This window comes from Pseudopipra pipra, chromosome 20 (assembly GCF_036250125.1).
Source record: "Pseudopipra pipra isolate bDixPip1 chromosome 20, bDixPip1.hap1, whole genome shotgun sequence".
In the NCBI taxonomy this organism is placed as follows: Eukaryota; Metazoa; Chordata; class Aves; order Passeriformes; family Pipridae; genus Pseudopipra; species Pseudopipra pipra.
The window spans coordinates 4,930,334-4,955,835 of record NC_087568.1 but is presented as its reverse complement, the minus strand read 5'-3'; the positions used below and the strand labels follow the sequence as shown (position 1 = coordinate 4,955,835).

General features: G+C 60.8%; 3 protein-coding genes across 3 annotated transcripts in view; 1 reads left to right on the top strand and 2 right to left on the bottom strand.

Moving 5' to 3' along the window:
- Window positions 1-4,337, bottom strand: QRFP (pyroglutamylated RFamide peptide). The gene is made up of 2 exons (XM_064676878.1): window positions 3,474-4,337; window positions 1-2,345 (listed from the first exon to the last, which is right to left on the bottom strand). Exon 2 carries the CDS (start codon window positions 2,343-2,345, stop codon window positions 1,959-1,961), a length of 387 nt encoding a protein of 128 aa, XP_064532948.1. The 5' UTR covers window positions 3,474-4,337; the 3' UTR covers window positions 1-1,958.
- Window positions 4,338-4,491: 154 nt separating this feature from the next.
- FIBCD1 (fibrinogen C domain containing 1) lies at window positions 4,492-20,614 on the bottom strand. The gene is made up of 7 exons (XM_064676877.1): window positions 20,428-20,614; window positions 15,069-15,545; window positions 13,974-14,133; window positions 13,110-13,246; window positions 7,876-7,972; window positions 7,344-7,523; window positions 4,492-7,076 (listed from the first exon to the last, which is right to left on the bottom strand). The coding sequence occupies exons 1-7, from the start codon at window positions 20,497-20,499 to the stop codon at window positions 6,817-6,819; spliced, it is 1,383 nt and encodes a 460-aa protein (XP_064532947.1). The 5' UTR covers window positions 20,500-20,614; the 3' UTR covers window positions 4,492-6,816.
- Window positions 20,615-20,745: 131 nt separating this feature from the next.
- Window positions 20,746-25,502, top strand: part of LAMC3 (laminin subunit gamma 3) — a 31,218-nt gene continuing 26,461 nt past the window's right edge. The window contains exon 1 of the mRNA XM_064676875.1: window positions 20,746-21,744. The gene's annotated coding sequence lies outside the window, so the exon portion shown is untranslated. The remainder of the gene's footprint in view (window positions 21,745-25,502) is intronic.

Sequence of the window (25,502 nt, the reverse complement as noted above, 5' to 3'; positions counted from 1 at the left end):
TAAAATTGATCAGTGCGTATTTATTGATGGTTTGAACACTCAAAAGAAAGGGGGGGAAAAAAAGAGTAGTTGCCATAGAAACATCAATAAAGCTCCCGTCTCCACTGAGGGATGCGAGCGCGGCGCCTGCGTCCCGATCCAAACCAGGGCCTGTGGTGGGGCGGAATCGAGAGGGATGGAGGTGGGTTTGGGGGTGCCTGGGGTGGGGGGCTGTGTGGGCTCAGCCATCCTGAGTGCTGTTGGTCTCTGCTGTGGTCCCTGCAGTGTGAGATGGTCCTGGCAGCAGGGATGCAGGGGAAGGAAATGCCCTTCCTCGCCTTCGCAGCTGGTGGTGTCCCCATGTGAGGACCAAACCCTGGCATCCTCTGTGCCCCTGCAAACCTGGAGTCTCTCCCGTTCTGCACCCTCCCTAGATGAGCCTGGTCCAGTGTCTCCATCACTCCTTCTTGAACCCCATGGCTGATGTTTTCCCAGGGGTTCCAGCTCCTCCATCCAGCCTCTAGTTACTGCTCCTGCTGCCAGAGCAACTCACGCAGCACTGCATTAAGTGGTCTGTCTGCTTGATGGATATTACAATGCACCTCTTGCAGCCTGATTTAGGGGTTTTTTTTAATCTTTTTACTCCCCCAACCAAGTCCTGCCACGGTCTCTGATTTTTGAGGGTGCAATTTAGCGCTTGCAAATCATCTCCCAGCTCATTTTTGTGCCTGCAATGAAATATCAGCAGTCGCTCAGTGTGTAAGTTGCTGTTAGTGCCTGCAGCAGGTAGTTAGAGCTCTGATTGCTGGTACCTCTGGCAGGCACAGAGCAAATGCCGACGTTGGCAGAGCTCAATCTGCCCAGAGGAGGGGAAGGCAGTGTCTGGGCAGTGGGGTTTGTCTTGCACCGCTGTGGCTGTGCTGGCTTTTGGGGCTGGTGATTCCCAAAGCTGCACCACTGGGGACTGGAGAGCAGGGAGACACTGAGAAGTCCTCAGTGGCCCCGGGTAGCTGCAGAAGTCCTTGTTTCAGCCCTTCTGCACCCAAATTCTACAGCTGGGAATAGGTGGGGATGAGGCCAGGAAGGATTTGGGAAGGGCCAGGCTTCCAGGCAGGTGCTGGGGTGGTGTGACAAGGATACAAAAGGTCGATCATCACCACCTCACCCTGGTGAGGACTGACTCTGGGGGCCAGGGAGTGAAAGGGGTGTTGGGGCTGTGGCAGGACTAGTGATGCCAGGGCAGGTTTCCATGCTCATGCCAGGGATTGCTAAGGACAAGATTTTCTCAAACCCCGCTGCTCTGCCCTGGTTTTTGCACGCAGGAGCTGCCTCGTGTGAGCGGCATCTTGACACTAAGCAGAATTTGCTGCCGGAGGGACTTTTCCTTAATAGGCAGGAGAGCAGCAACTCGGCGGAGAGCTCTGAAGGACCCTCTCCTCCCTAACAGCCAGCCCTGGATGGCAGCTACAGGCAGTCCCTGGGGACTGTCACCACCAAGATTATCCCACTGTAACCCTCCAGCCTTGCTGCCTGGCCTTACTGGCACTGCCTGTCCCAGTGTGCCACCCCTGCTCTGCCTGTCCCAGTGTGTCACCCCTGCTCTGCCTGTCCCAGTGTGCCACCTCTGCTCTACCTGTCCCCCTGTGCCCTCCCTGCTCTCTGCCAGCACTGCAGCACTGGAGACCCAGTGCTTGGCCCTTCCCTTGTGCCCCTGCAAAACTGTCTGTGATCAGGAAAGGGATGTAGGGGCTTCTTTTTAAGGCACCCTCCTCTTCTTCTGTTGCACTGGTTGGGAACAGGGACATGAGACCTAGAGCAGGGCTGTGAGCGGAGCAAACACGGTGTCCCCCATCCCCAAGGCAATCCCAGCAGCAAAAAAATCCCCAATACCCTTTTGTCCGAGCAAACCCAGGCGAGATGGAAGGGAAGGACGGGACGGGGTGACCCGCAGGAGGGTGGGGGGTATCAAGTCCAAGCCCTCATCTCCCGAAGCGGAAGGTGAAGCCCCCTTTTTTCCTGTTGTAGCCGTTGAGCTCCTCGGCCAGGTTGCCCAGGGTGCCGCTGCGCTTCTCCCCCGCGGCGGGCAGCACCTCGGAGCCCCCCCGCCTGCCCGGCCGCTGCCCGGCCCCCGCCGAGCCGTAGCCCCGCAGCTCCCGGGCGATGCCCAGCAGCGCGTCCAGCTCCTCGCTTCGCCTCCGCTTGGCCCCTGCCCTCCAGCCGGCGCCCGGGTCCTCCGCCGCTGGTTGCCACCTGGGACCGAGCAGGGTCCCCTCCCCGGGGTGTCCCGGCTCCCGCCGCTCGCTGGGAGGGAAGCAGGTCCCCAGGCTCAGGAGGAAGAGGCAGGACAGCGAGTAGGGTGCTCTCATCTGGGGGAAGCACAGGGAGGGAAAGGCAGGTCAGTAAACCGCCGAGCATCCTCGGGCGGCGGCTGAGGCAGCAGCACGGGATTGCCCTCGGCCCTCAGTTCCTCACCCCTGCTGCAGCACCCCCAAACCAGCCTTGCTGGCCCTGCTAGAACTTCACCCCACACTAAGCACCCACTGCTTCTTCTGCAGCCTCCACACCAGCACCCAGTGCGGGTGCTGGGGGAGTCTGAGCTCTCCCCACGCTTCCTTCAGACCTGCTGCCCTTCAGCAGCAGCAGCTCCGTGCTCACAAATCCCAGCCTTGCAGCGACTCCCCTGGTTCGCAGCCGGGAGCCAGCCGGGCTCTGCTGGGGTGGGGGGTTGAGAGCCGGGCAGGGCGAAGGGCTCCAGAGCTGCCCGCTCCTCTTGGAGGCACCTCGGGAGGACTTTGTGCATCACCCTGATTGTCCCCACGAGTAAGTCCTGCCCGCAGTGCCTGGATGACACAGGTGCAGAGGAAGGTGCTCAACATCCCTCTGCTTTATGGGGGTTGAAGGTGCCCTGGCAGTGGGGTCTGAGCAGAGTGGGAGTGAGTGCAGTCCTGGGTCGTGCGCAGTGGTGCCTCCCACAAAGGCTCAGGAAGGGGGAATGGTGGTATTATTATTATTAATTACTATTATATTTATTATTCGCTGGAAATGTTGCCGTAAAAGTCACTGCAGCTTCTGGGGGGCAGGGTTTCTGCCCCGTGCTTGCAGGGTGGGGGCTGCTGCAGGTGGTGCTCCTGACTCCTACTGCAGACCCAGCTGCACCAAAGCCCCTGCATGCCCTCCCCAGCACTGCTCAGCCCAGGGGCTTCACTTCTGGGTGCTCCCTGCCTCTTTCACATCTTGCTGTCATTTTGCTCTCTCTCTTTCTCCACCCAGTTGCCCATCGTGGAGCCAAATCGCTGGGTGCAGCTGGAGAAGAGGTGCTGAGTCCCTTCCCAGGGTCTGGGGGTGCCGGTGGGTCCCCACCTGCCTCCCACTGGCTCCCACTGGCTCCTTTGCCTCCTCACTGTCTGCGGGTGTGAAGCAGGTATGTGGGGGCTGACAGACAGACAGACAGACAGACAGACAGATAGTCAGACAGACATATACCAGCCACTCACCTCTCTGCCCTGGTGCAGTCCAGCGTTGCTGGCCCTGGCTCTGCTCCGTGCTGCCCTGTGCCCAGATGAGCAGCCAGCCCGCCTTGGGCCAATAAATACCCACCAGGTCTAACTGCTGTGTCACCTCTTGAACGTGTGGCCAAAGAGAGCAGAGGGTGGGAATCTCGGGGAGGGGGCTGGAGAGGGGGATGGGGGGGACAGGGGTTGGTGGAGCTGCCACAATGTGAGTATGGCAACACCGCTCATTAACGCGCCGCCTTCATTTGCTGCCTTGTTTGGAGCGGTGGCTGGGAGCTGGCCTTGAGCCCCTGGCAGCTGGGGATGCTGCTGAGAGGGAAGGTCTTGTCTGGGGGCACAAGTGTGTCCCCCCCGTTTGGCTGGTGTGTCTTTATGTGCAGCTCTTGGGGGTCCCAGACATACGTGTAAGTGTGGTGGGTACGCAGGCACCAAGAGACTCCCGCACCCCCAAATTCCCCCAGGGACTGGCCCCACATGGATAAGCCCATGTGCTCCCACCCTCACTGGTCAATGCATGCAGCCACCAGTGCTGAAACGCGGTCCCCAGTGCCTGGGACCCTGCTGTCCCCTCTGGGTCTGTCCTGGCCTGTGACAGAATGGGACGTGGGGGGAGCAGCTCAGAGGGAAGGGGCTGAGGGCATCGCTTGGTGCTCTGCCTGTCAGAGCAGGGAGAGGGTTCCCTTGGCTCTGAGACCTGCCACCCTCCCAGTCCCAGCCCCAGGGCCACCCTGAGGTCCCACGGTGCCTCGGTTTGGGCTGGAGCTCTGGAAGCCTCCACTGCCCCCCGGTTCTCCCCAGCCCTTGTTTTGCAGAGTGGTTTTGGCTCAGTGATCGAGTTCCCAGGGATTCCATGCCACGAGCCTGGCACAGGGAAGGAGCTGTCCCCACAGCACAGCAGGGGCTGCAGCGATCCAGTGTCACTCCCTTTGCCATCACCACGGCAGATCCCTCAGGCGATGTCCCCACGCTGCGCCGCGGGCACGGCCGCCGAGCCGCTGGCTAACGATGAGATCCTTTTATTAAGGAGTTTAGAAAGTCCACATGTACAGCGTTGGACACACTCACACACGACCTAGAGAGACTTCACGGCACTGCTACACACCACGACCTGGCTCAGGGCTTCGCCGGGAAGGTACGTGGCCACACCCCGGACCCCCAGTCGCCCCTGCCCTCCCCTCTCCGGGGAGGTGTCACCGCGGACGGGTTTAACCTAATCCAGGGCCATGGAGCAATGTGTGCGCTCTTGGGAATAATCCTGGGCAATCCTGCGTCTTGGCATGGATTAAATACCTCTCGTGCAAGTCAAAACAAAGTCACTGGGGGGTCCCGGATGACACAGGCAGTTACTCAAGGATGTGCTACCGACAAACCGATGTACAGTGTCCCCTCCCCGGCGTGGCAAAACACCAGTGGAGGGGTCTGGGGAGGGGAGGGCCTTCCCACCCGGCACATGGCTCCATGTGCCTTCCTGGCCCAAAGGCAAGTGCTAGAAAACACAGCTACAGCTACTCCACAAAATAAATGAACGAGAAGTAAAGATGGGTGCAGGCGGGACCCTTTCTGGAGAGGTCCAGTGGGGCACAGGAAGGCCCTGGGAAGCTGTCAGGGCTCCTGCTCTTGAGCTGGGAAATGCCACTGCTGAGCTCCCCAAATTCCATCGTTCCAGAAAGCCTGACCAGCTGCTCTGGGCAGGGTTGGAGTAGGTAGAGCTGGTGCCTGCACTCAGAGCTCATCCTCACCCGAGGGCTCTGAGGAATGTCTCTGGAACAGGGAAAAGCAATCTCAATACATTGTTTGTCCTTGTTTTCCTCGCAAAACAGACAGACAGGGACTCACCCAGCAGGTGAATGAGCTTGTCCAGCACAGGATCCGAGGTGGGAAGGCTTAAAAAAAGAAGAATCGCAGAGGGCAGTACAAACCTGGCGCAGCTGGGAAGCTGAGCCTTTGATCTCCCCATGCCTTAAGCCCCCCTGGAAATGGGGACACTGGGAGTTTTCCTCCCCTCCTCGGTCCATCCATCTGTCCAACAGTGTCTCGGGGGGCCAGGGCTCTGCTCCCCACTGCTGCTGTAGCACAGGCAGAAAATGATGGACAGGGTGACTGGGTCCCTGCTGTCTCCTTCCCTTCCTGCTTCAGAGCCTTCTCACATTTGGTTCTAGTTTTCTTTTGGACAAAATCCCCCATTTGAGTCCTTCCAGGGAGCCAGCAGGAGACATCAGTCCCGCACCCCACAGCAGCTCCTGCTTGGGTTTGCTGGTGCGTGGCACCACTGCTGCCCAGTTATCAGGGCCCTGCAGATGCTAAGCCCCACTCGGGGCTTCTTTTTGCAAAACCTTAACGGGATTTGAGGAAATGAAAGGCTTTGGATATCTGCAGGTGCCGAGCCAGCACACGGCTCAGCCGGGGTGAAAATGAACGCGGGTCCCCGGGCCGGCAGTGAGCAGAGGGGGCTCACGTGGGGGATGTGTCTGTGCTGCCCAAAGCCAAGGGTTTGGGGAAAGGTCACAGCTGTTGGATGGCCGACATGAATCTGAGTGAGTCTGGTTGGGAGGGAGGAGCTGCGAAATGCAGGCAGAGCTGTGCTGGGAAGTGAACCTTCCTCACCTCCTCCTCCTCCTTGCCGCGCTTCCCATTTCTCCGGTGCTGCCAAAACAGCTCCATGCCATGCTCAGTTCTGGGTGGACGTCCTTGCAGCACTGCATCAGCTTGCTTTGGGGTGTTCTGACCCATGGGGAGGCTCCAGGAGGCAGGACAGGGACAACAGGGACTAAGGAGCTGGTAGTCATCCCTTCCCAGCTGTGTTGCTCTTCCAGGGGCAGAGGCGAATGTTCTGTAGTCCAGAGAAAGAATCACTGGCACGGTCAGGCTGACCCAGCTGAGCCCTCCCCATCACTAGTAGCACCATGGGGGGAGCTGGAACTGTGGAGCAGCCTTGTCCCAGTCTGGGGGATTCTTGGGGTCTTGGGGCTCCCTGTGGCAAGTGCCCCCAGTCACTTGGTGAGGCCAGTGCCTGGAGTCTGTGCCCGGAGCAGAGGTGATCAGAGGTGCTCAGCCTACCTGGGCTACTCCCTACCTCCAGCCAATGGCTCCAGCCATTCTGGCTGCAGCAGAGCCATGGCAGTGGGAAGCAAAGGTCCAGCAATGTCCGTGGATGCCCAGGAGATAAAGTCACCCTCACTGGGGGCAGGTGCTCCCCAGAGGCCCCTCAAAGATGGGCCAGCCCTCGGGGAGGATGGGGAGGATGGCAGCTGGGGGGGATGGGGCTGCAGGGTGGTGGGGAAGGGCAGGGGGCTGGGCACAGTGTGTGGGGGCTCCTGCCATCCAGCTAATTCTCTTCCCGGATGGGCCGGATCTTCATCTCGGTGAATTTGAGGGAGTACTGCCAGCCGGTCCAGGAGGACCACTCGATGCCATCGGCGTAGGAGCTGTGGTGGCCCTTGAGGTACTGCCCGTTGAGGTTGGAGGTGTGGCAGTTGCGGTACCACCAGGCACCGTGGTAGAAAGCGGCGCAGTTGTTCTCCGAGTGGTCGTTGTCCAGGTCCTTGGTGGTGAACTTCATCCCATTGTGCTTCAGGAGGGAGTCACCTGTCCCGGGGAAAAGGAGATGTGATGAGCCCTTCCTGCCCTTGGGCCAGCTCCCTGCCCCATGGGACTCTCTTGGGCACCACAGTGGGATTCCTGCAATGAGTCTCCTGCAAAATCCTGTTAACTGCCTCCAGCTCCCTGCAGCCGCAGGGATACAGCCAGTGCCACTGCCAGAGGAGACTGGAACACCCCAGCGAGGGGGTTTGGTGGCTGTGGGGTCCCCTTGCCCCACGGGCCCACGTGTGTCCCCCCACTCCGCTGCCTTACCTGCGGTCCCCGAGTAGTCGGTGACGGTGATGGGGTACCCGTCCTCCTCGGGGTCCACAGAGAAGAGCCCCACCCCGAAGCTGCCATAGTGGGCGAAGGCGGTGCCGTTGTCAAAGTCCTCCAGGTCGATGCGGAGCTCGTAGGTGCCCTGGACTGTCAGCATGTGGATCCGCTTCAGCCCTGCAGCAGAGGGAAGGGTGAGTGCAGGGACCCCGCTGGGGATGGGGTGGCCAGTGGGCCCTGGGGAGGGGGCCTGGGGTGGAACAGGGAGCGGTTCCCACCCTCCATCCCTCACTCTGGCTGCAGGGCAAAGGGCACACGCTCAGCTCGGGGTCAAACAGCCCCATTGCCTCCCTGCCCTGTGCAGCCCCCTGACACCCTCCCTGTCTGCCCAGCCCATCACTCCCAGGACATGGGCGCTGGCCAAGGGTGTCTTGGTGTGCCCTCCTTTGCAAAGGAAACCCTGGACCTCCTCAGGGGACCCCAGGCTTTGCCAGCCCACCCAGGAGTGAGCACTGCCAGCCCCACACACCTAACCAGTGCTCTCCTGTCAGCTTCCCAAAGCCATCCCGGTAGGCTTCCCAGCCACGGAAGAAGTTCACAGAGCCATCTTCCCGCCGCTGGAACACCTGGGGAGACACACAGGGCATCAGTTGTGGGGCTGCTCCAAGGCTGTGCACCCCAGGCAGCCCCCCCGCTCCCCACCATGCTGCCCACCACTCCCTGCCACTGCCTGATCACATACAGGCACGAATTAAATCCCATCAGCCCAGTCATTACACAGGGATGCTCAGCCATTATACAGGGATGCTGGGGAGAGGTCCCCAGGGAAATGCTGGATCATCACCTGCCAGATCCCAGGGTGGGTGAGTCAGTTCAGATAAAACCCTTCACAGGATCCTCCCTCTGGAGCAGAGCCCCAGAAACCTGTGGCCTGTTCCTGTGGGGAAGGTGTCCTGTGCCCCTGGGAGTGGTGAGCACATTGCACCCACCTCCAACCAGCCTGGGTCTGCTGTTGCACATGGGAGCAGAGGTATGGACAGACAGATGGACAGCATGACCTGAGGTCTGTCCTGCAGCTCGTGCAGCCCAGACCAGTCCAAGCCCTCTACCAACAGTGTGTGTTCAGAGATGTGTAAAACCCAGCAGTTGATTTCCCCCTCTTGGATCTCCACGCTCTCCTGGGCAGCCACCCCATTACAAGGCATCATCCCTGTGATGGCATCGTTAGTCTCCCAGAGACTTTATCTCCCAGAGAAATTATCTGGGGGGCACTGACCGCCCCGACCCCTGCAGAGCCTCCAGATCCCGGGGCTCAGCACGTCTTTTCTCCTTGGAGCCTTTCCCTTTTCCTCTGCCATCTGCTCATCAATGTGCTGTGTCCTGCGTGTTTCATCCCCTTTTATCCCCTTTTATTCGGGTTTGATTTATTGACAGCAATCCAGAAAATGCTGCTTCGTATCTGACCATTTGAACTTAATTAAGCCTCCAGTCCTGGATTAATTGCATTAAAGTTGGCTGAGCCAGCCTGCCCCACTCCCACCGAGTTCTGTGCTCCTGTGGCTGTGGCAGGGAGCACTCAGTGATTTAGGAAAAGCCATCCTATGCCCTGGCTGGGCAGAGCACCCCATCTTTGGGGCTGGACCTCAATTCCAGGAACGCTGATGAACCCTGAGGTAGGCTGGGAAGCCACCGTGCTTCTGCTCCCCTGGGCTGCTCCTGCCCTCCTGCACATGCAGGATTTCATCCCTCATGAGCTTCACACCAGTTTGCCCTTCACCAGACGGGCATTTTCGGGGCCGTGCCTGCTGGCCGCAGGCTCCGACACACTCCTCGGCGTGGCCCGGCTCTGATCCTGCTGTACTTACCTTCTAGAATTAGAGCCTTAATTTTTATCCCTGCGTTGAGCACTTGAGAAGCTGTGGTTAAGCCCATTTAAAGGGGCTTTCTTCAGGCTTGCTGCGAAAGGGGGACAGCACGGCTGGACAGGGGCCTGAAGCTGATTTTCCTCAGCCAGCGTCGGCTCCGGCGCTGCCGTGTGGGGAAGGCAGTGGATGCAGCACCAATGCTCCCTCTTAATCGGCTTTGACCCGTGGTTTTAAATAGGCCAATTGCCTGAGTGATGCCCAGGGAAGCATGAGGGACATGGCTCCGTTGGCTCAGCCTTGGCACGGATCAGGAAACACCCCAGAGGAGCCCTCAGTGCCCCACTGCCCACCAGGCTCGTCCCCAAGGGGGACTGGAACTGGGTTGGAAGGGCTGGTGGGTGCTGGAGGTCCTGTGTCCTCCCAGGTCTCCTGCTCCATCCTCATCCTCTCTTATGCACAGTCCCTCTTGTGCTTCATTTGTGCATCCACCGTGCACTCCTCCTTGCCTGCCACACCAGGATGCTGCCTGCACTGGGATGCTGGGTGCACTGGAACACTGGGTGCACCAGGATGCTGGGGGCACTGGAACACTGGGTGCACTGGGATGCTGGGGGCACGGGAGACCCACAGGCTCATCGCCCTCCAAGCCCTGCCTCGCTGCTCTTTTCCTCCTCATCAAATATTCATTACCCCCTCTTAAGCAAAAAGGATTTCCTTCCCTTTAAAGGCGAGGCTGAAATATTTATCTCCCTCACTCTCTGCCTCCCCTGGTCACACTTGCAGGACAGGGACAGGCTCCTGCGAAGGCACCAAACCAGAAAAATGGGTTAAAAGCAGAGAAAAGCAGGAGCATCAGCCTGTGACTGCTGTGGCATTGGCAGTGAGGAAGGGCTCTGCTCCCTCTCCCTCAGCTCCACCAAACCCAGGGTGTGCTTGAAACCCAGGCAGGCCCAGTCTGGGGACAGACTCCGCCATCACTTCTCTGCCTGTGCAGTACTGGTCGGGTTTTTGGCAGCTGTGGCACAGATCCCACAGCCCTGGCCCCACAGTGTTCCTCTGAGCCCCGTCACAGCAGGGAGACCATCTTCAGGCTCAGCCATGGACAAGGCAATCCCAGAGCATTGCAGGGCCAGTCTCTGGGAAGTGCTGATCACCACAGCTGGCAGCACTGCCCATCCCAGGAACTCCTGCCTGTCCCCACCAGCAGGAGCATCTTGTCCCTGTTTGTGGCGACACATAAATCATATCTTCTGGAAACAACAGGTTTTTCCCCAGGCTCCTCCCTCCAGCTGCCTTCAGCCTACCCAGCCCATGTGTCAATGCATCAGTGTCTGCTCACCCCCCAGCCTGCTCTGGGACCCCTCCAGTGAAGGATGAGCTGGTGAAGCTGTGCCTGGCACAGCAGGTGCCCGTGAAGCTGGAAGCTGTCACTTAACATTACCACAGCCCTAGTCCTGCTGGCACAGCCTTTTCTTCTGCATCCTTCAGCTTTCCCACCACTTCCCAATGGGCACTGTACATGGAAAATGATGCTGAGGCACACAGCCATTGTGGCACCATGGCTTACAGGGCCAAGATGCTGGATGGAGGCTCAGGAGCACCGTGAAGAGCGTGTGGCCTTTGCAAAGACATTCCAAAGACAAACAGCACATGAAAAGGCAACTTTTTGAAGCCTCCTGAGACACTGAGCCTTCCTTGCCATCCATCATCCCATTATTACTTTAATAAAGTGCTGGAGGTGAGTGTCAAGGAGGGAGTCAGGGTCAGGCTGGGCAATCACAGAGCTGGACCCCGGCACTGCCACGAGGATGGGTCAGCCCGGGGCAGCCACTGCAATTACAGTCGGTGCTGAGCGCAGGATGGGGATGTTCCCATCAGCACAGGGCACTGACCTGGATCCACATCCCCACCAGCTGCAAATGTGGCTGGCAGGCAGGACCAGGGGGGATAAAACAGCTGTGCCTTGCTCAGCCTTCCCGAGGCAGGGGATGGGGAGTGACCAGGAAGCTGCCTCTGGCGAGGGGACAGGGTGGCACCGCAGATCACACCGCGGGGACGGGGAGGTGCTGAGCAGCACCCAGTGAGCTCTTCCCCCTGCCCTGTGGTCTCTAAGCTGTCCGTGCAGGCTAAAGCTTAGCTCAGCAGCTCCCAAGCTCCCGAGTCAAAATTGATTCAGCTGCTGCCATCACTTCCACCCACCCACCCACATGCAAATAAGCCCAAATGTCAGGAGTAATCGCTCCAGAGAGGAGGAGGGGAGGGAAATTTCCCAGGCTCTGCACCACAACACCCTGCTGTGCCATGGCTTACCTGGAGCCTGGATAAGCCAGTGGACACAAGGACCCTCTTCGTGCCCAGCCCTGTGGGATGTGATTGAGACAACCCCTGTACCCAAGGGACCAGAGGTATGTTTGGGACCTGCTGCTGCAGAGCAGCCACAAGAAACAGGAACCTGGGCTGTGTGCTCTTGACCCTGCTCTGGATGTGTCTGTCTCTGGAACAGTGGGATTCACTGCCTGGTTTGGCTCCTCATCCCATCGAGACAGGGCAGAGCTGAGGTGCTGCCTGGCTGTGGTGCCAGAGGCAGTGCTGTGCCATCCCATTCTCAGGCCCCCACGGTGCTGCTGGGCTTAAAATCATTTCCTTTGCCCCCTCCCCAGCTCAGGCCAAGCCCTCCCGGCTGCAGCAGCTTTAAATAAGCCTCTGAGTGTCTCGCTAATCACCTTGGGCTGCTCTTCAGGCATGGCTGGGGCTGGTGGTGGCTGTGCAGACTGTGCATGGGGTTTGCAAAGACCCTCCACACCCTGAAGAGCCAGAGAGGTCCTCCTCTTTTCCCTCTGTGAGCCCCCAAGAGATGAGGTCTCTAGGGCTGCACTGTGACTTGGTTTCCCCACCTGAGCTGCTGGTACCAACCCACAGACCACAGGTTCCTCCTGCACAGGGTGGGCGCTGGGAGGTCAAAGGCTGATCAGTCCCTGGGGGCAGGGGGGCTAAGCTCCCTCCTGGCACTACTCAAAGCTGCTTAGGGGAATCAGATCGTGGGGATTTGTTTCCTAGAGCACCCAGCTGGAGGGGTGCTGGCTAGCCCAGCTCACCCAGCGTGTCCCCGGGGCAGAGGCTGCCTGCCCACCCCTCCCAGTGAGCCCCCACCACCTCCCTGGGACCACCTCCTGCCCTGCTGGCACCCCAGGTGATGCCCTCTGGGGTAGGGGAGGCTGCTCGTGCCCAAGTGGTCCCTGGGGCAATGGGGGGGCTCCAAGCTTGGTGCTGCCGTGTCCCCCCGCTCCCCCTGCTCCCTGCCCCCATTACTGTGATTACGGGGCCGTGGCAGCCGCCGTGGCAAAGCGAATTGGACAGGGCAGCCAGGGAGAGAGTGAATCAGCGCAGCATCCCAGGCGCCCCAGGCACCCTGGCCTCAGATGAGGCCAAGAGTGCTGGGTTTGGGGTCTGACCTGAGCCCCAGCACCAGCTCACCGTGTCTACGAGGACACGGCAAAGCAGAGCCACGTGCCCCGTGGCACAACTGCAGCCACACTGTGCCCCAACTGTGCCCCAGCCCCACTGAGAAGGACAAACTTCTTGGATGCCTTGGCATCCAACTCCCCGCCTGAAACCACCCTCCATCTCCAGCCAAACTCCCCATCCCAGTCCAGGGCAGGGCTGCTGGGCTCCAGCTCAGGGGTCTGGCTGGCACCGCTGGGAAGCTCAGTGGATGCTGCCAGCACGGGCATTGACTGAGCCCCTGTGTGCAGCCAGACCCCCTCAGCATTTATGCCAGATCCCAATGACACATTCAAGTGTCAAAATTGACATCTCCCACCCCCGGCATGCCAGCACAGGGCCAGCCCGTGGCCAGTGGTGGCATCCCCTGGTGTCCCCCAGCCTGGTAGCAGCTCACCGTCCAGCCGCCCCCGTCCGTCGTCATGTCACAGTAGACCTGGAAGCCAGAGGGATAGTGCGTGGGGAAGATGGAGTAAATCCCGTCCTCTTGCTGTCCACTCGCATAGATGTCAAAGCAGTCTCGGGGCCGGGAGCCTGCAGCGTGGCATTGGGATGGGGTGGGACGAGGAAAGCTGGTTAATTAATGATCTAATTTAGTGTCTTGCCATTTCTTCCAGGCTCCCAACCTTGCTTCCAGCTCTAGTTGGCCGCTTGGTGCTGCCTTGCTCTTTCCTTCCTTTCTCCTCCGATGCTCATGGTGAGCGGTGCCCAGGGGGACGCTGCACCACGGGGAGCCCCCAGCAGCTTGCAGGGACTGACCCCACATCCCCCGTGTGATGGCAAGGGCATGCCCATACCCAGCTGGGGATGGGGGAGCCGATGCCCAGAGAGGGCTGTGGGCAGAGCGTGGGCATGTGCTCACGACCCCAGGACAGTCTTAGCTGCAACTCAACCAAACTCTGATAAATGTGACTGTTCGAGCCCGTGCAGGGCCACCCTCTGCACCCAAATGGAGGCAAACGGTCACTCCTCGCTCTGCCTTTGCCCCAGATACATCTGCCTGGGGAGCAGGTGGGTCTGCAGGGGTGTGAAGTGGCTTTTGTGCTGGTTTACAGACAACTAGTGAGAAACGTGGTGAGAAACCCCCCCCTTCCAGGACACACCTCCCTGTCTCCCTCCTCCTCCACCACCTTGCCAGCCCCCTCGCTGTATTAAATCCCTTCTCCAGGGTGGTTTGCCCCATCTTGGGTGGCTTTCCCCCTCCCGAGAGCAGCGCCAGGCACATCCCTCTCCCCAGGGACTGGCAGGGATGAAGTCTCACCGTTGGAGCAGCCCCGGGGCCGCGCCCCCCTGGCCGGTGCTCGCTGCAGGTCAGCCTTGAGGCGGGGCCGGGCACCGCCCCGCTCCTTCTGCAGCGTGTCCAGGACGTCGCTGACGGAGCTCACCAGCCGAGCCATGTTGGTCTGGCTCTCCGAGAGCAGCTGTGGGCAGGGGACACGGGGGGGGGACACGGAATTGTGGTTAAATGTGGTTAAACCCTTTCCACGCCCCAGCCCCTTGACACTGTGAGGATGCTCTGCCTGCTCCCACGGCTCAGCAGTGCTCCCTGCCAGGGCATGGGCTGGTGGGGACATAAAGCCAAACAGATCCCTTACGGCATCTCTTTTTGGCTGTGGGTCAGGCTCCAGATAGTGCCTGCTGCCACCAGGGCTGAGAAATCCCTGAACCTGGGTGTGTCAGTGCTGCCACCCCTCAGGATAAAGAGCATCTCTGGGCAAAGGACAGGGTCACGGAGGCGGCAGGAATAGCCGTGTCCTGAGGCAGCCACCAGCTCTTCATCGTTCCCTGAGGTGACCCAGGCTGGGAGAGTGACACGGGGTGGCCGTGGCAGAGCAGCAGGATGGGGAGCGAAGCGGAGAGAAACAAACAGCTCCGGATGGAGGGAGTTGAGCACCAGGAGGGTCGGGCATGGAGCTGAGTACTCAGCCGTGCCCTGGATCTTGCTACAACACTTGGCAGACCCCCAGCATACCCAGGTAGGCATTGCAATACAGTTCATCAGCTTGGCAATTCTGGGGATTGGAAATAAGGGGAGGGTGACTGCTGCGTGAACTGCCCTTGGGAAGGTCCTGTGCTGTGCTCAGCTCTGACTGGAACCTCCAAACTGGACCCGGAGCCAGGAGAACCACAGTGTGGGAGGCTGCATGCCCAGCTCACTGCCACTGGGGTGGTTTGGCAACGAGACACTTCCCATCTTGCAGTTCCCGAGAACCCACCTTCAACCTCAGCTCCTTCTGCTGGAGGTCTCCCCCAGACACCATGGGCAGGGGCTGCAACCAGCAATGCCCTCAGGGACACCGGGACAGGGTGTTCTATCCCCAGGGAGCCCTGAACGGCGCTGACAGCCCCGGCTCACCTGGATGAGCCTGCCCTGCTCTCCCTGCAGGGCGCTGAGCTCCTGCCCCATGGCGCTGTGCCCCTTCTTGAGGCCGTCGCAGTCGGCGCGCAGCTGCACGGCGTGTGTCAGCAGCTTGGCCACCTCGTCCGCCACCGTGACCAGCAGGGCCTTCTGCTGGCTCTTAGTGGCCTTGGCCTCGGCGTCGTGGTCGGTGACGGCGCGCAGCAGGGAGATCTGCAGCCCCTCCATGCGGCCCAGGGTGCCGGCGGCGCTGGGGCAGTTGGGGTCGATGAAGATGTTGATGCGGGAGCTGTCGGCTTTCTCGATGGTCACCAGCGCGTTGGCCTCCTCGGGGTTGGTGCTGATGACAGGGGGCGACTCGGTGACGGGCGTGTGGTAGTGGTTCATGAAGAGGATGGCCCCCGTGACTGTCACCGCCAGGAGGACGGCCACTGACAGCAGGACAGTGCACAGGATGTACCCGCAGCTCATCCTCTGTCGGCAGAGAGACAGACACCGTCAGCGCCTGTCCGGACAGACCCATCCCGCTCCCCTTCCTCCAAGAGGTAGGTTCAGACCCTCACAGGCTTTGGGGGGGCCCAGCAACAAGGTTGGCCAAGGGGGTGGTGACAGATGAAGGGAGGTGGGAGACCCCAGGGAGCCCTGAGGCTCTGCCAGGAACGTGGAGGCCACGGGTGAACACTCAGTGAGCAAAGCAGCTAAACCCGCCTGGGAGCAGGGTATGAAATAATAACGAGAGCGAAGGCACGGCAGCCGCCAGCTCCCGCTGGCGTGTTTTATTTATGGTGGTGATCCTCGGCTGGAACAGCCCTGGGTCCCTGGGAGAGCAGCGTGTGGGGGTCCCTGGTGCCCTGGGCACAAATATGGGGAGAGAAAGGGAAAACACCCCCCGTGTTCCCTGGAGTCAGGACTGCAGGAAAAGCAGGGAGGGGAGGGGAGGCAAGGGCTGTCCCAGCAGCAAGGGGAGGCTGTGGGTTGTTGCTGGGGACACATTGCCCTGAGCATCGTGGGGACCTGCTCTCCATGGGGCATCTCCCAGCTGTGGCTTGCCACATGTCCCCATCCCCCTTGCGCCCTCACTGCCTGCTGGAGGGGAGCAGAGCTGCTCTCAAAGCCCTCAGACCAGTCCCAGAGCCTACTGGTGAGGGAAAGGTGCTGTGGGAAAGGTCTCTGACCCTCCCCAGGCCCCTCCAGCAGCTCCGCTGCTGTACAGACCCCTTGGTTCAGCCCGTGGGAGCTGCTCCATTGCCCACCAAGAGCCTTTTCTCCCTGCAAAGCATGAAGTGCCGACACAGTCAGTGCAGAGGGAATGAGCTGCCACCCGATCCCGCCAGCTCCCAGTCCCCCTACACCTCCCTTCCTCATTACACCTGCAGGACAGAGGCTGTGATTTTCCCCTGACCCTGGCCACAGCTGTCATAAGGAATTGCAGGGCTGGCAGCAAACTGCAGATTCAGAGAGACAAAGACTACTTTCCCCTGAAACGAGGGGAAAATTGCTGCATCTGCAAAGATTTCCCAGGCCCTGTCCCCTCCTGTGCACATCTATCTGGAGTGACACCTTCCTTCAAGCACCCTTCATTTCATTCACGCTCACGCAACCATTTGCATTAAGGTGACCCCAGCTGTGGAGGGGCTGGCCGGCCACCAGCCCCAGGGGATGTTCCAGGTTTCTTCCCCAGCCCAGGGAGTGAGGCTGGAGATGCAAACAGCACTGGCTTGAATGGGGAAGCCACTTGCAGGGAGCTCTGTAAGGAGAGAGCCTCAGGCTCAGCCCCTCAGCACACGATAAAAGAAGATGTCAAAGGCAATAAGGGGAGCTTTTGGCAAGCAGAGGGTCAAGGAGTTTGCCCAGTGTTTGTAGACACAGCCCTGGCTTGGGGGCACAAGGGACACTCAGGAGTAGCAGGATGGTGGCAGACAGAGGTGGGAGATGCCCACTGCTGAGATCCTTATGTGGATACCCGGGACCTGAGCTCAACCCAGCCCCTCAGCACCCTGCAAGCACAGAAGTGACAGGAGGGATGGTTGCTGAAAAAAGCCAGCATCGGGAGGTTTGGAATCCATGGGGTGAGCAGAGACCATGTCCCTGTGGCTGTCCTGGCTATCACAGCACCTTCAGCTCCACAACTTTGTGCCCTCCCATCCCGCTGCTGCTGCTCCCCACTGCACTGATGTCCCCAGCTCAAGGGGGCACATGGATGGGCCAAGGGACCTCTCTGAGCAGTAAAGATTCCCAGAGCAGAGCTGTGCACAGCTGATGCTTCACTTCCCACAGCCACACAAATCCCAACCGGGCTTTAACACACCAAAATCCTGCAGCTCTGCTCAAGTCTACCATCACATCGGGAGCTGTATCCAGCTGCTTTCCAGCCTTTAAGACATAGAATCACTGCCCTCCTACCGGCACCAGGAATAGGGGACCAATCCCCTTCCAAAATTAGCCCCTCTGCTTGCAACCACAAGATTCTGAGTGGCGGCAGCTTCACGAGTCCCACGGCATTTTGCTGGCAGGTTGTGTTACCTGGCAACCTGCAGTGGGGAGAGGAGGGAAACTCAGTCAGTGGCACCAGCAACGCTCCAAACAGGGATAGTGGTCCCCCCAAACTCCCCCAGCACGGCAGCATGGCCAGCTCCCAGCACTGGACCCTGTGGATGCCTCTGCCACATGCTCCTGCCCCACCATGGCCACGGCCCTCATGACCCCAGGGGTTCCTGCTGTCTGTTCCGTGGCCTCAGGCTCCTGGATCTTCTTGCCAAGACTTTCAGGCAGCTGCAGGACATGCCCCTGGTTCTTGATATCCCTCTGGAGACATCTATCAGGCTGGAGGTCCCAAGGTCTCCAAATCACTCCTTCCTAAGGAGAGTAGAAGCTGGAAGACTGGGCGGTGCTCAGGATGAGCGGAGCTTTACTTGCAAACCTGCTGTGGAGCTGGGACTGGAGCTTGGGAAAGAGCCCCAGGTGGAAACCAAGGCATGGTTTTGTCCCTGGTGCATAGATGACCCAGGCTCTTCATGCCCTGCACTGGCTCAGACAGTAGCTCTGTGCTCGGTCACCTGTGGGGACTGTGTCCTTGGTGCCCCAGCCACACTGCATGAGCCACCTGCAGGCTGCCCTGCACCCCATCGTGCCCCCAAAACATCCCCCAGCCTCCTCCCATACTGTGCTGGGGATGGGAGACACTCAGCCTGAAAGGAGGGGAGGACACCAGTTGGCTTGTCCCCAGAGCAGACAGAGGTGACTGGTGCCTGGAGAGCATGGACAGAGTGGTGGCAGGAGAGGCTGAGCTCTGCCCTGGCAGATGCCCTTTGAGGAGGAGGTGCCCTTTGCTCCTGCCAAAGTCACTGCTCCTTGCCAGCTCACCAGGCAAGTGCTACTGTGGGATGGCAGGCAGAGATCCGGCTGCCTGGGTGCTCTCCCCCTGAACCAGGCCCCTTGTTCTGCTTCCGAGGCAGGGGGGCACTGGCTTGCATTGCCCAGGCTCAGCTGCTGGAGCAAACTTTAGCCCAGGTACCCCCACCTTCCCGCTGGAGCCCACCCTGCGCTGTGGGCACCCCAGGGCAGCAAGAGTCAGTCCCCTGTCCCTCTCGCCCCCCCAACTCATTGCTTGCCCCAGAGCTGCTCGAGCAGCTCATTTTGCATCCCAGCCGCTGCCCTGCCCTGCTCTGCTCCACTGCCCCTTCCCTCTCCACCCTCCCCGCCCTGTGCAGCCCCGCTGTTCTCAGCCTGGCGCCGGGGCTGTATCCCAGCCGCCTCCCGGAGCCCAACGCCGCGCTCCTCTGGCTCCCCGCAGGCACCGAGCAGATGAACTGAATCCCGCTCCCGTTCCCAGCTCTTTTCATCATCCAGAGCCTGCCTGCGACCGCTCCCACGCCACGCTCTGCGGATCGGGAAGAGAAGAGGAGACGGGAAGGCTGGCGAGCATAGCGGAGCCGGCTCTGTGGGTGAGCATGCAGGCGGGCTGGGCTGGGATTTCAGCGGAGCTTACAGAACCTGGGATCGCAGCACGGAAAACTCTGTGCATCCTTTGCAACGCACCGCGAACCATCAGCTCCAGGCTGGGTCGTCCAGTCCCGTACGGGAGGTGGGGCTGGATCCATCCTGCCCAGCTCACTCTCGGGGCCACGGGGGGCACAAAGCCGGGGGGATGGCAGCTCCAGCCCGATGGCACTGCTCGGATCCCTGCGTGGAGGGGCTGCGCGCAGGAAGGCAGCTTTGCCGGGGAGGGAAGAGTGAGGTTTCTCTCTTGGGGGGTCAGGGGTCTCCCGGGGTGCGCAGCCCCTCTCCCGTGAGGCGCGAAAGCCGTTCCCGTGAAGGGGCTGACCGGGGAGAAGAGGGCGCAGGTAAAGGGTGTGCAGAAGGGACAAGCCAGGCAAAAGTCCCTTTCCTGCCTCACTGCGGGTGGCAGGGGACAGGAAGTGTCAGACCTGGGGGCGAGCGTGTCTCACGGCTGCTCCCGCCACCCTCGCCCAGCGCCGGGGTGCGGAGGAAGGGCAGCGCTGCCAGCTCTTGGCTCCTTCCCTCCAGCTCTTCCTAGACACATTTGTCCATACTCAGCACCTCTTCTTCCCACCCTGCCTGCGCCCAGCGTGCCTGGCCGTGCAGCCGTGCCTGTGCCTATCCCTGGAAGTGTCCAGGGCCAGTCTGGACGGGGATTTGAACAACCTGGTCTAGTGGAAGCTGTCCCTGCCCACGGCAGGGGGGTTGGAACGAGATGAGCGTTAAGGTCCCTTCCAACCCAAACCGTTCTGGGATTCTCGGATCCCCCACCTGCTCTGCCGTGCTCGGCGGCCGGGCCGTGCCGGGGACGGGGGGGGCTGGCACACGTGCAGCGGGATGTGCAAACGGGCTCCGGCACGTGCCGGATCCCCCCCGTGTCACCGCAGGCTCTGCCGCCGCTCCACCGCACCCCGCCGCAACGCCGGCCTCCCCCCCAAAAACCAGGGGCGCTCCTGGAGGTTAAGAGCGGGCCAGGCAGCCGGGAGCCCCCGAACAGGGAGGGATGGCTCTGGCTGCCGCGAGGAGCTGAGATGCCAAATCCCTTTTAAAGGGTTATTTAAGCAGTTTAAAGCGTGCAGCGGTTCAGCAGAGGAGTGTGGCAGCCCCGGAGCATCGCCCGCTACCCGGCCGGGGGCAGCCCCGGCGCTGGCGGGGGGGACCCTGGCCGCGGGTTAATAAACACAATAATTCGGGGGGGGGGGCTGAGGGGGTGCAACCCGGGGGCCTCTGCACGGGAAGGACCGGGAGGCAGCTCACCACGCCGGGCTGCACTGGGAGGAAAGCTCGCTGGGGGGACTGGGGGGTCGGTGGGACCCCCGGGATGGCTGACCCCCCCCCTCCGCCCTCCGCCCCGTACCTGCGATTTCTCCTGCTGCCCATCCTCAAGTTGCGAGGCTCCTCCCACGGTTTTCCAACGCTCGTTCCCCATCTCGCCGCCAACTTCCAGCCCAAGTAAGTGCCCGGACCCCCCCAGGCTCCCCCAAACCTCCTCCCCGGCGGCGCAGCCCCCGGCCCGCCCGCGCTGCCCGGCTGGCCGCGGCGGAGGACGGGCGGCGGCGGCGGCGGCGGAGGAGGAGGAGGAGGAGGAGGGAGGGAGGAAGAGAAGGGAGGGAGGACACGGGCACGGACACGGGGGTGGATCTTCCCTCCCCGCCCGCCCCGCTCCCCCCCGGGGCTCCCCCGGCCCCGCTCCGGCCCCCCCGCCCGGCGATGCCCCGGGGGGTCTCCCCGCCCCCCCCAGCACAGCCCCCAGCCCCCCGGCCGCCCCAGTCATTCCGGACTGGGGCCCGATCCCCCCTCCTCCAGCCCCGGGCTCCGCAGCTGCCCAGATGTGGCAGCACAGCTGGAGGAGCGGCAGCAGGTAAGGTGGGGGCTGGTGCCGGCGGGGCCAGGGGTGCTACAGGGGACCGGGGGGCGAAGGGGGAGGCGGATGCCCTGGGGACCCGCTCACCCCCTTTCCAAAGATACGCCCCTTCACCCCCACGCTGACGGGGCTCAGTCCCACCGGTGGGCAGGAATGGGCAGGGTGCTGGGCAGAGAGAGGGGGGCCACTGGCACGCCCCCACCCCCCCATAACCTTTGTGCCCAAGGGTAGCCAAAGTGCTGGGGGACTCGGAGCAAAGCCCAGCGCACAGTGGGAAGCTGGTGCGGGCTGATGGGGGAGGAGGCAGCAGCTCCCCTCCCTGCGGGGTCACACCGATGCCCACTGGAGCATCCCTTGCCCAAACCCCAGCGTTGTCAGCCCAAAGCAGCGGTGCTGACCCTGCGTGCCAGGAGTCCCTCCCGGCCTGATGTGCCGCCACTCCCGAGTGGATGTGGTTTTCCTTCCCATAGCTTTGCCGCACTTCCCGTAAATCTTTTATTTGCCACTTGTCTGACCTGCGGGCAGGAGCGTTGCTGAGAGGTTCAGAGGAGCATCGTGAGAGCAGCGATGGCTCAGCCCTCTCTTAATCCATCTAGGGGGAGGCTGGGTTATCTCTCCGTGCTGAGAAGCCCCTGGGAAACCTCCTGGAAGGGCCCTGCATCCACCCTGCACACTCCTGTCCTGCAGCATGGGGCTGTCCCCTGGGCAGGCAGTACAATGGGGCTGGGGGTTGGTTCAAACCCCCCTGGGTCTCTGTCCCTGGAGCTCAGCTCAAGTTGGGACCCTCCAGCAGCTCCCATGTGGTGGCAGGTAAGGTGGGGGGGGTGTCAGGTTGTTTGTGTGTTGGGGGGCAGGGGTCCAAGCAGCTTCTTTCCAGGACACACACCCCATTTGGGGAAGAGTTGGTGCATGCTGGGTCGGCTGGTTCCAAAAGAGCTCTCTGGGGCAGGGAGGGAATCACAGGCATTGCCTCAAGCAGTCAGTATGTGTGTGTGTGTGTGTGTGTGTGTGTGTGTGTGTGTGTGTGTGTGTGTGTGTGTGTTGTTTCCTGGCAAGGTGCAAATCCTGCCTTTGGCTGCGGTGATGTTGTGTGTGGATTTACCGGGCGATGCTCATGGCTGGCAGCCCAGCTCCTTCCCCACGGATGGTTTTCAAGGACTTCCCTTTACAGCTGAGACCGGCCAGCTCGTGCCACCAGTGGGGTGTTTGACATGCCCACACCAGCCGGGTTCAGCCCCCGGCTCTGCTCGGCCACTCTGGAAGCATCAGGCCATGGGCACCCGGGAGGCTGTTTTAGCTGAACTCCAAACAATAAAAACTTATCATTAAAAAGAAATGCATCTTGGCTTCATGTGGCCTGGCAGCGCGAGGAGGAGTGATTCAGTGGCTTGTCAGCCCTGGGCGTTAGGCACGCCGAGCTGCACAACTGGACACTCTCCAAGTCCAGCAACTCATTTTCTGCAGATGGAGCCGGGACCGTGCAGAGGGCTGATGGTTAATTTGCAATCCAACATACCTTGACATAACCCACAGCTGAATCGCGGAGGTGGTGCGGGGTGGGATGCTTGGCAGCCCGCTGGCAGGGGTGTGCAGGCAGGGCTGGCCCCTCGCAGCCCCTGCCCTGTGTGGGGTGTCCCTGCTGCACCCTGACACAGGGGTGCCCGTGAGGCTCTGGCTCGGCCGCTCCCAGTGCTTTTCCCAGTTTCCAGTCTCCGAGCAACTCGATGAGCAGGATAGAGGGTGCCTGCCTGGAGCAGAAGGCTGTGTTTCTGGGAGCCGTGGGTGAGCCCTGCCCATGCTCTGGTGGGCCAGGGGATGGCAGGGACACTGGCCTGGCTCATCCCTGACTCATGCTGAGCTGTGTCACCTCCTGTTACCCATCATGGGGTCTGGCTGTAGCTATGGCACTGGGGACATGGATATGGACATCCACGGCCAGATGAGCCCCATGGCCCCACAGCCCTGGATTCCACTCCATAGGCTGTGCCAGGAGGGATTGGGTGCTCAGGGTGCACCAAGGACTTGGGCACACACCATGCCTGGGCATCGATGGGCATGGGCCCCCCTGGGGGCTGACAGGGGCTTGGATAGGTGGAGAAGGGGTTCTGTCAGCAGCTCAACCCTGATCTATAGGCAGACAGAGGGGATGATTCATGTCTCAAGCTGTGGCCTGAGGGCAAAAACGGGAGAGAGGTTTGATGTGAGGATGCCGGGAGGCTGCGGGTCCTGCTGGGAGTTGCGGCTCCTGGCAGTGTTTCCCTTCCCAGAGCCAGCTCTGCCCACACTGCCCAGGGGTCTCGGCTTGGCCTGGGGGCAGAAAATGGCTGAAGCAACACGGGACCAGATCCATGGACTAAACTGAGTCTTTTTTAAAAATTTCAGACACTGTCATCTATGCTGTGGTCCAAGGCAGCAAGCAAAGTTGCAGTGGTGGTGTTGGGCAGGGGTTTGGCTTGGGTCAGGGGAGAGGACACCCCAGGGAGTGGGACACCCCAAGACAGGGCTCAGTGACACTTCACCCCCCTTGTTGAGTTCAACCACGCTTGGCCTGCATCCCCAAAATGCTGCAGGCCAGAGCTGGCAAGAGGACCAAAGTCCCGTGGGTCCAGCCCAGCGAGGGGCTGTGCAGGGCAGAACCACACCCGAGACACGGAGCAGTGCTGGGCCGGGGGGCAAGGCTGACGTGGGGGGGACACCGACCCCTCCCCGAGGAACAGCGTGCGCTTTCCTTGGCAGGGTGCCCCCGGAGGCAGAGCCGTCGCTGCACACGCGCGGCGTCAGACATCATCATCATATTAATAATGAAAGGGCAGCTCCTTCAAAGCTCTCCGTCCCCGCGCCGGCGAGAGCACAGAATGCAGAGGAGGCGCGTGAGCCTCATCCCAAAGCAGCCGAGGGGAGAGCGCTGCGATGCCCGGATGGTCCTTCGCTGGTCCTTCACCAGGCCGCTGACCCGGGGGACAAAAACCTGCCAGGTCCCCGATGGGTGCTGTCCCCACTGGGCGCTGGGGGGTCCCTGCCTGGGAGGGGGGAAGCCCCCGGTGTTCCCAGCTGCTGTCCCTGTCACTGCTCTGTGCAGGCTCCCCCGCCTGGCAGGGAAAGGCCGTTTTGGCTGTCAGGGAAGGAGCCTTTCTCCCAAGGGCTGAGTGCTGTGTCCATCACTGAGAGGCACGGCAGGACATCGCTCGCTGTGCCGGGGCCTTTTTTTTTTTTCCACGGGAGGAATCGATGGCTCAGACAATCAGACAAACCACCCGTGAAGATGTGCTGGGCTGCAGCCAACAGTGGGTCAGTGGCAGCAGCTCTTGGGGCATCTCTTCTGCTCATCCCCCTGCAAGACATTTGGGTTTCCAAACAACCTCCTTTAACACCTTCATTTTGTCTAGAGCATCCCCAAGCCTGGTCACTCGTTGTGAGGGTCTCAGCAGGACCAGACCAGGGACTGAGCATCTCTTCTTCTCTCTCCCCTCTGCCAAACCCTCTCCTCCAGCTTTTGCCCTGCTTGCGTGGTGGAAGCCAGGAGGGTTTTGCTGTGGATGCCCTGATCTGGGGAGGAAAGAATCAAACCCCCTGTACCAGGCAGAGTGGAGCACCCCATGCCCACCCTGTACCCACCCCATGCCCACCCCATGTCCATGTGCTTTCCCTGGCACCCCACGTGTTACAGAGAGTCCCACCCTGCAGTAGTGCCCCAGGGGAGTGGGGGGCTGCTGTGTTCACCTTCTGACCCTTCTGGCCCAGCCCTTTCTCAGGCTTTTATTTTTCTCCCTCCAAACACAACAAAACCCCCAAATCCCCTGCAACTGAGAAACCTTTTTTTGTTCCTCTTTTCCCTTTGCTTTCTGCCGTAGCAGAGTATTGATCGGAGCTGATGTGCTGTAATCCGCTGTTTCTGAGAAAAGTTGGCATCCCAGAGTCCCTGGAGGGGCCAGATCCTGCCCCAGCATGGGTCTTGCTCCTCTGCCAGGCATGGGGCTTTGAGGGAAGGCTGTGACTTGCCCCATCCCATCCCTGCAAAGCCAGGGGCCATATGCTTGGCGGAGGGGACAGCATGAGCTGATAGGTAGAAGGCTCTGGTTTGGAGCAGAGCCAGGTCAGATCCTGCTGGGATGGATATCCAGAGTGATGGACATCTGAAGATACCCTCCTACCCCTCTGGCAGGACAGGGGATGGTGGCACAGGGGGACATTGGTACTGATGAGAGGGGCTGGTTGGGGGCTCAGCAGGGGCTCTCCAGAGAGGAGTGATTCTGCTTCCAGGCATCCAAGGAGGGCTGTGGGGAGTTGGAGCTGACCTTGGCCTGAGAGGGGCTCGTTCTGGGGTGCATGGCTGCCCCTGCAGGGCAGGACCCTGGCTGAAAACCACCCTATGCCCACCCTCCTCCCCCCTCCACTCCACTGTGCCGATGTTCCATCTACACTTAATGATGGCAAATGGATCAGAGCAATGGAAAGTGAGGGGAAAAAAGCCCAGCCAAAAATCGCCAAAAACCACAAGGAAGATTTTAATTTAAAACCTTTTCCCACATGGAGAGCAGCAGCCTGGGCCATCTGGAGGAGCATATGCA

Coding starts and splice junctions, on each gene's coding strand:
- FIBCD1 (XM_064676877.1), bottom strand. CDS start 20,499: ATGGGGAACGAGCGTTGGAAAACCGTGGGAGGAGCCTCGCAACTTGAG. Junction 13,247..13,973: donor GCCCCGGGGCTGCTCCAACG/GTGAGACTTCAT, acceptor GCCACGCTGCAG/GCTCCCGGCCCCGAGACTGC. Junction 7,524..7,875: donor GACAGGAGAGCACTGGTTAG/GTGTGTGGGGCT, acceptor CCTCTGCTGCAG/GGCTGAAGCGGATCCACATG.
- QRFP (XM_064676878.1), bottom strand. CDS start 2,345: ATGAGAGCACCCTACTCGCTGTCCTGCCTCTTCCTCCTGAGCCTGGGG.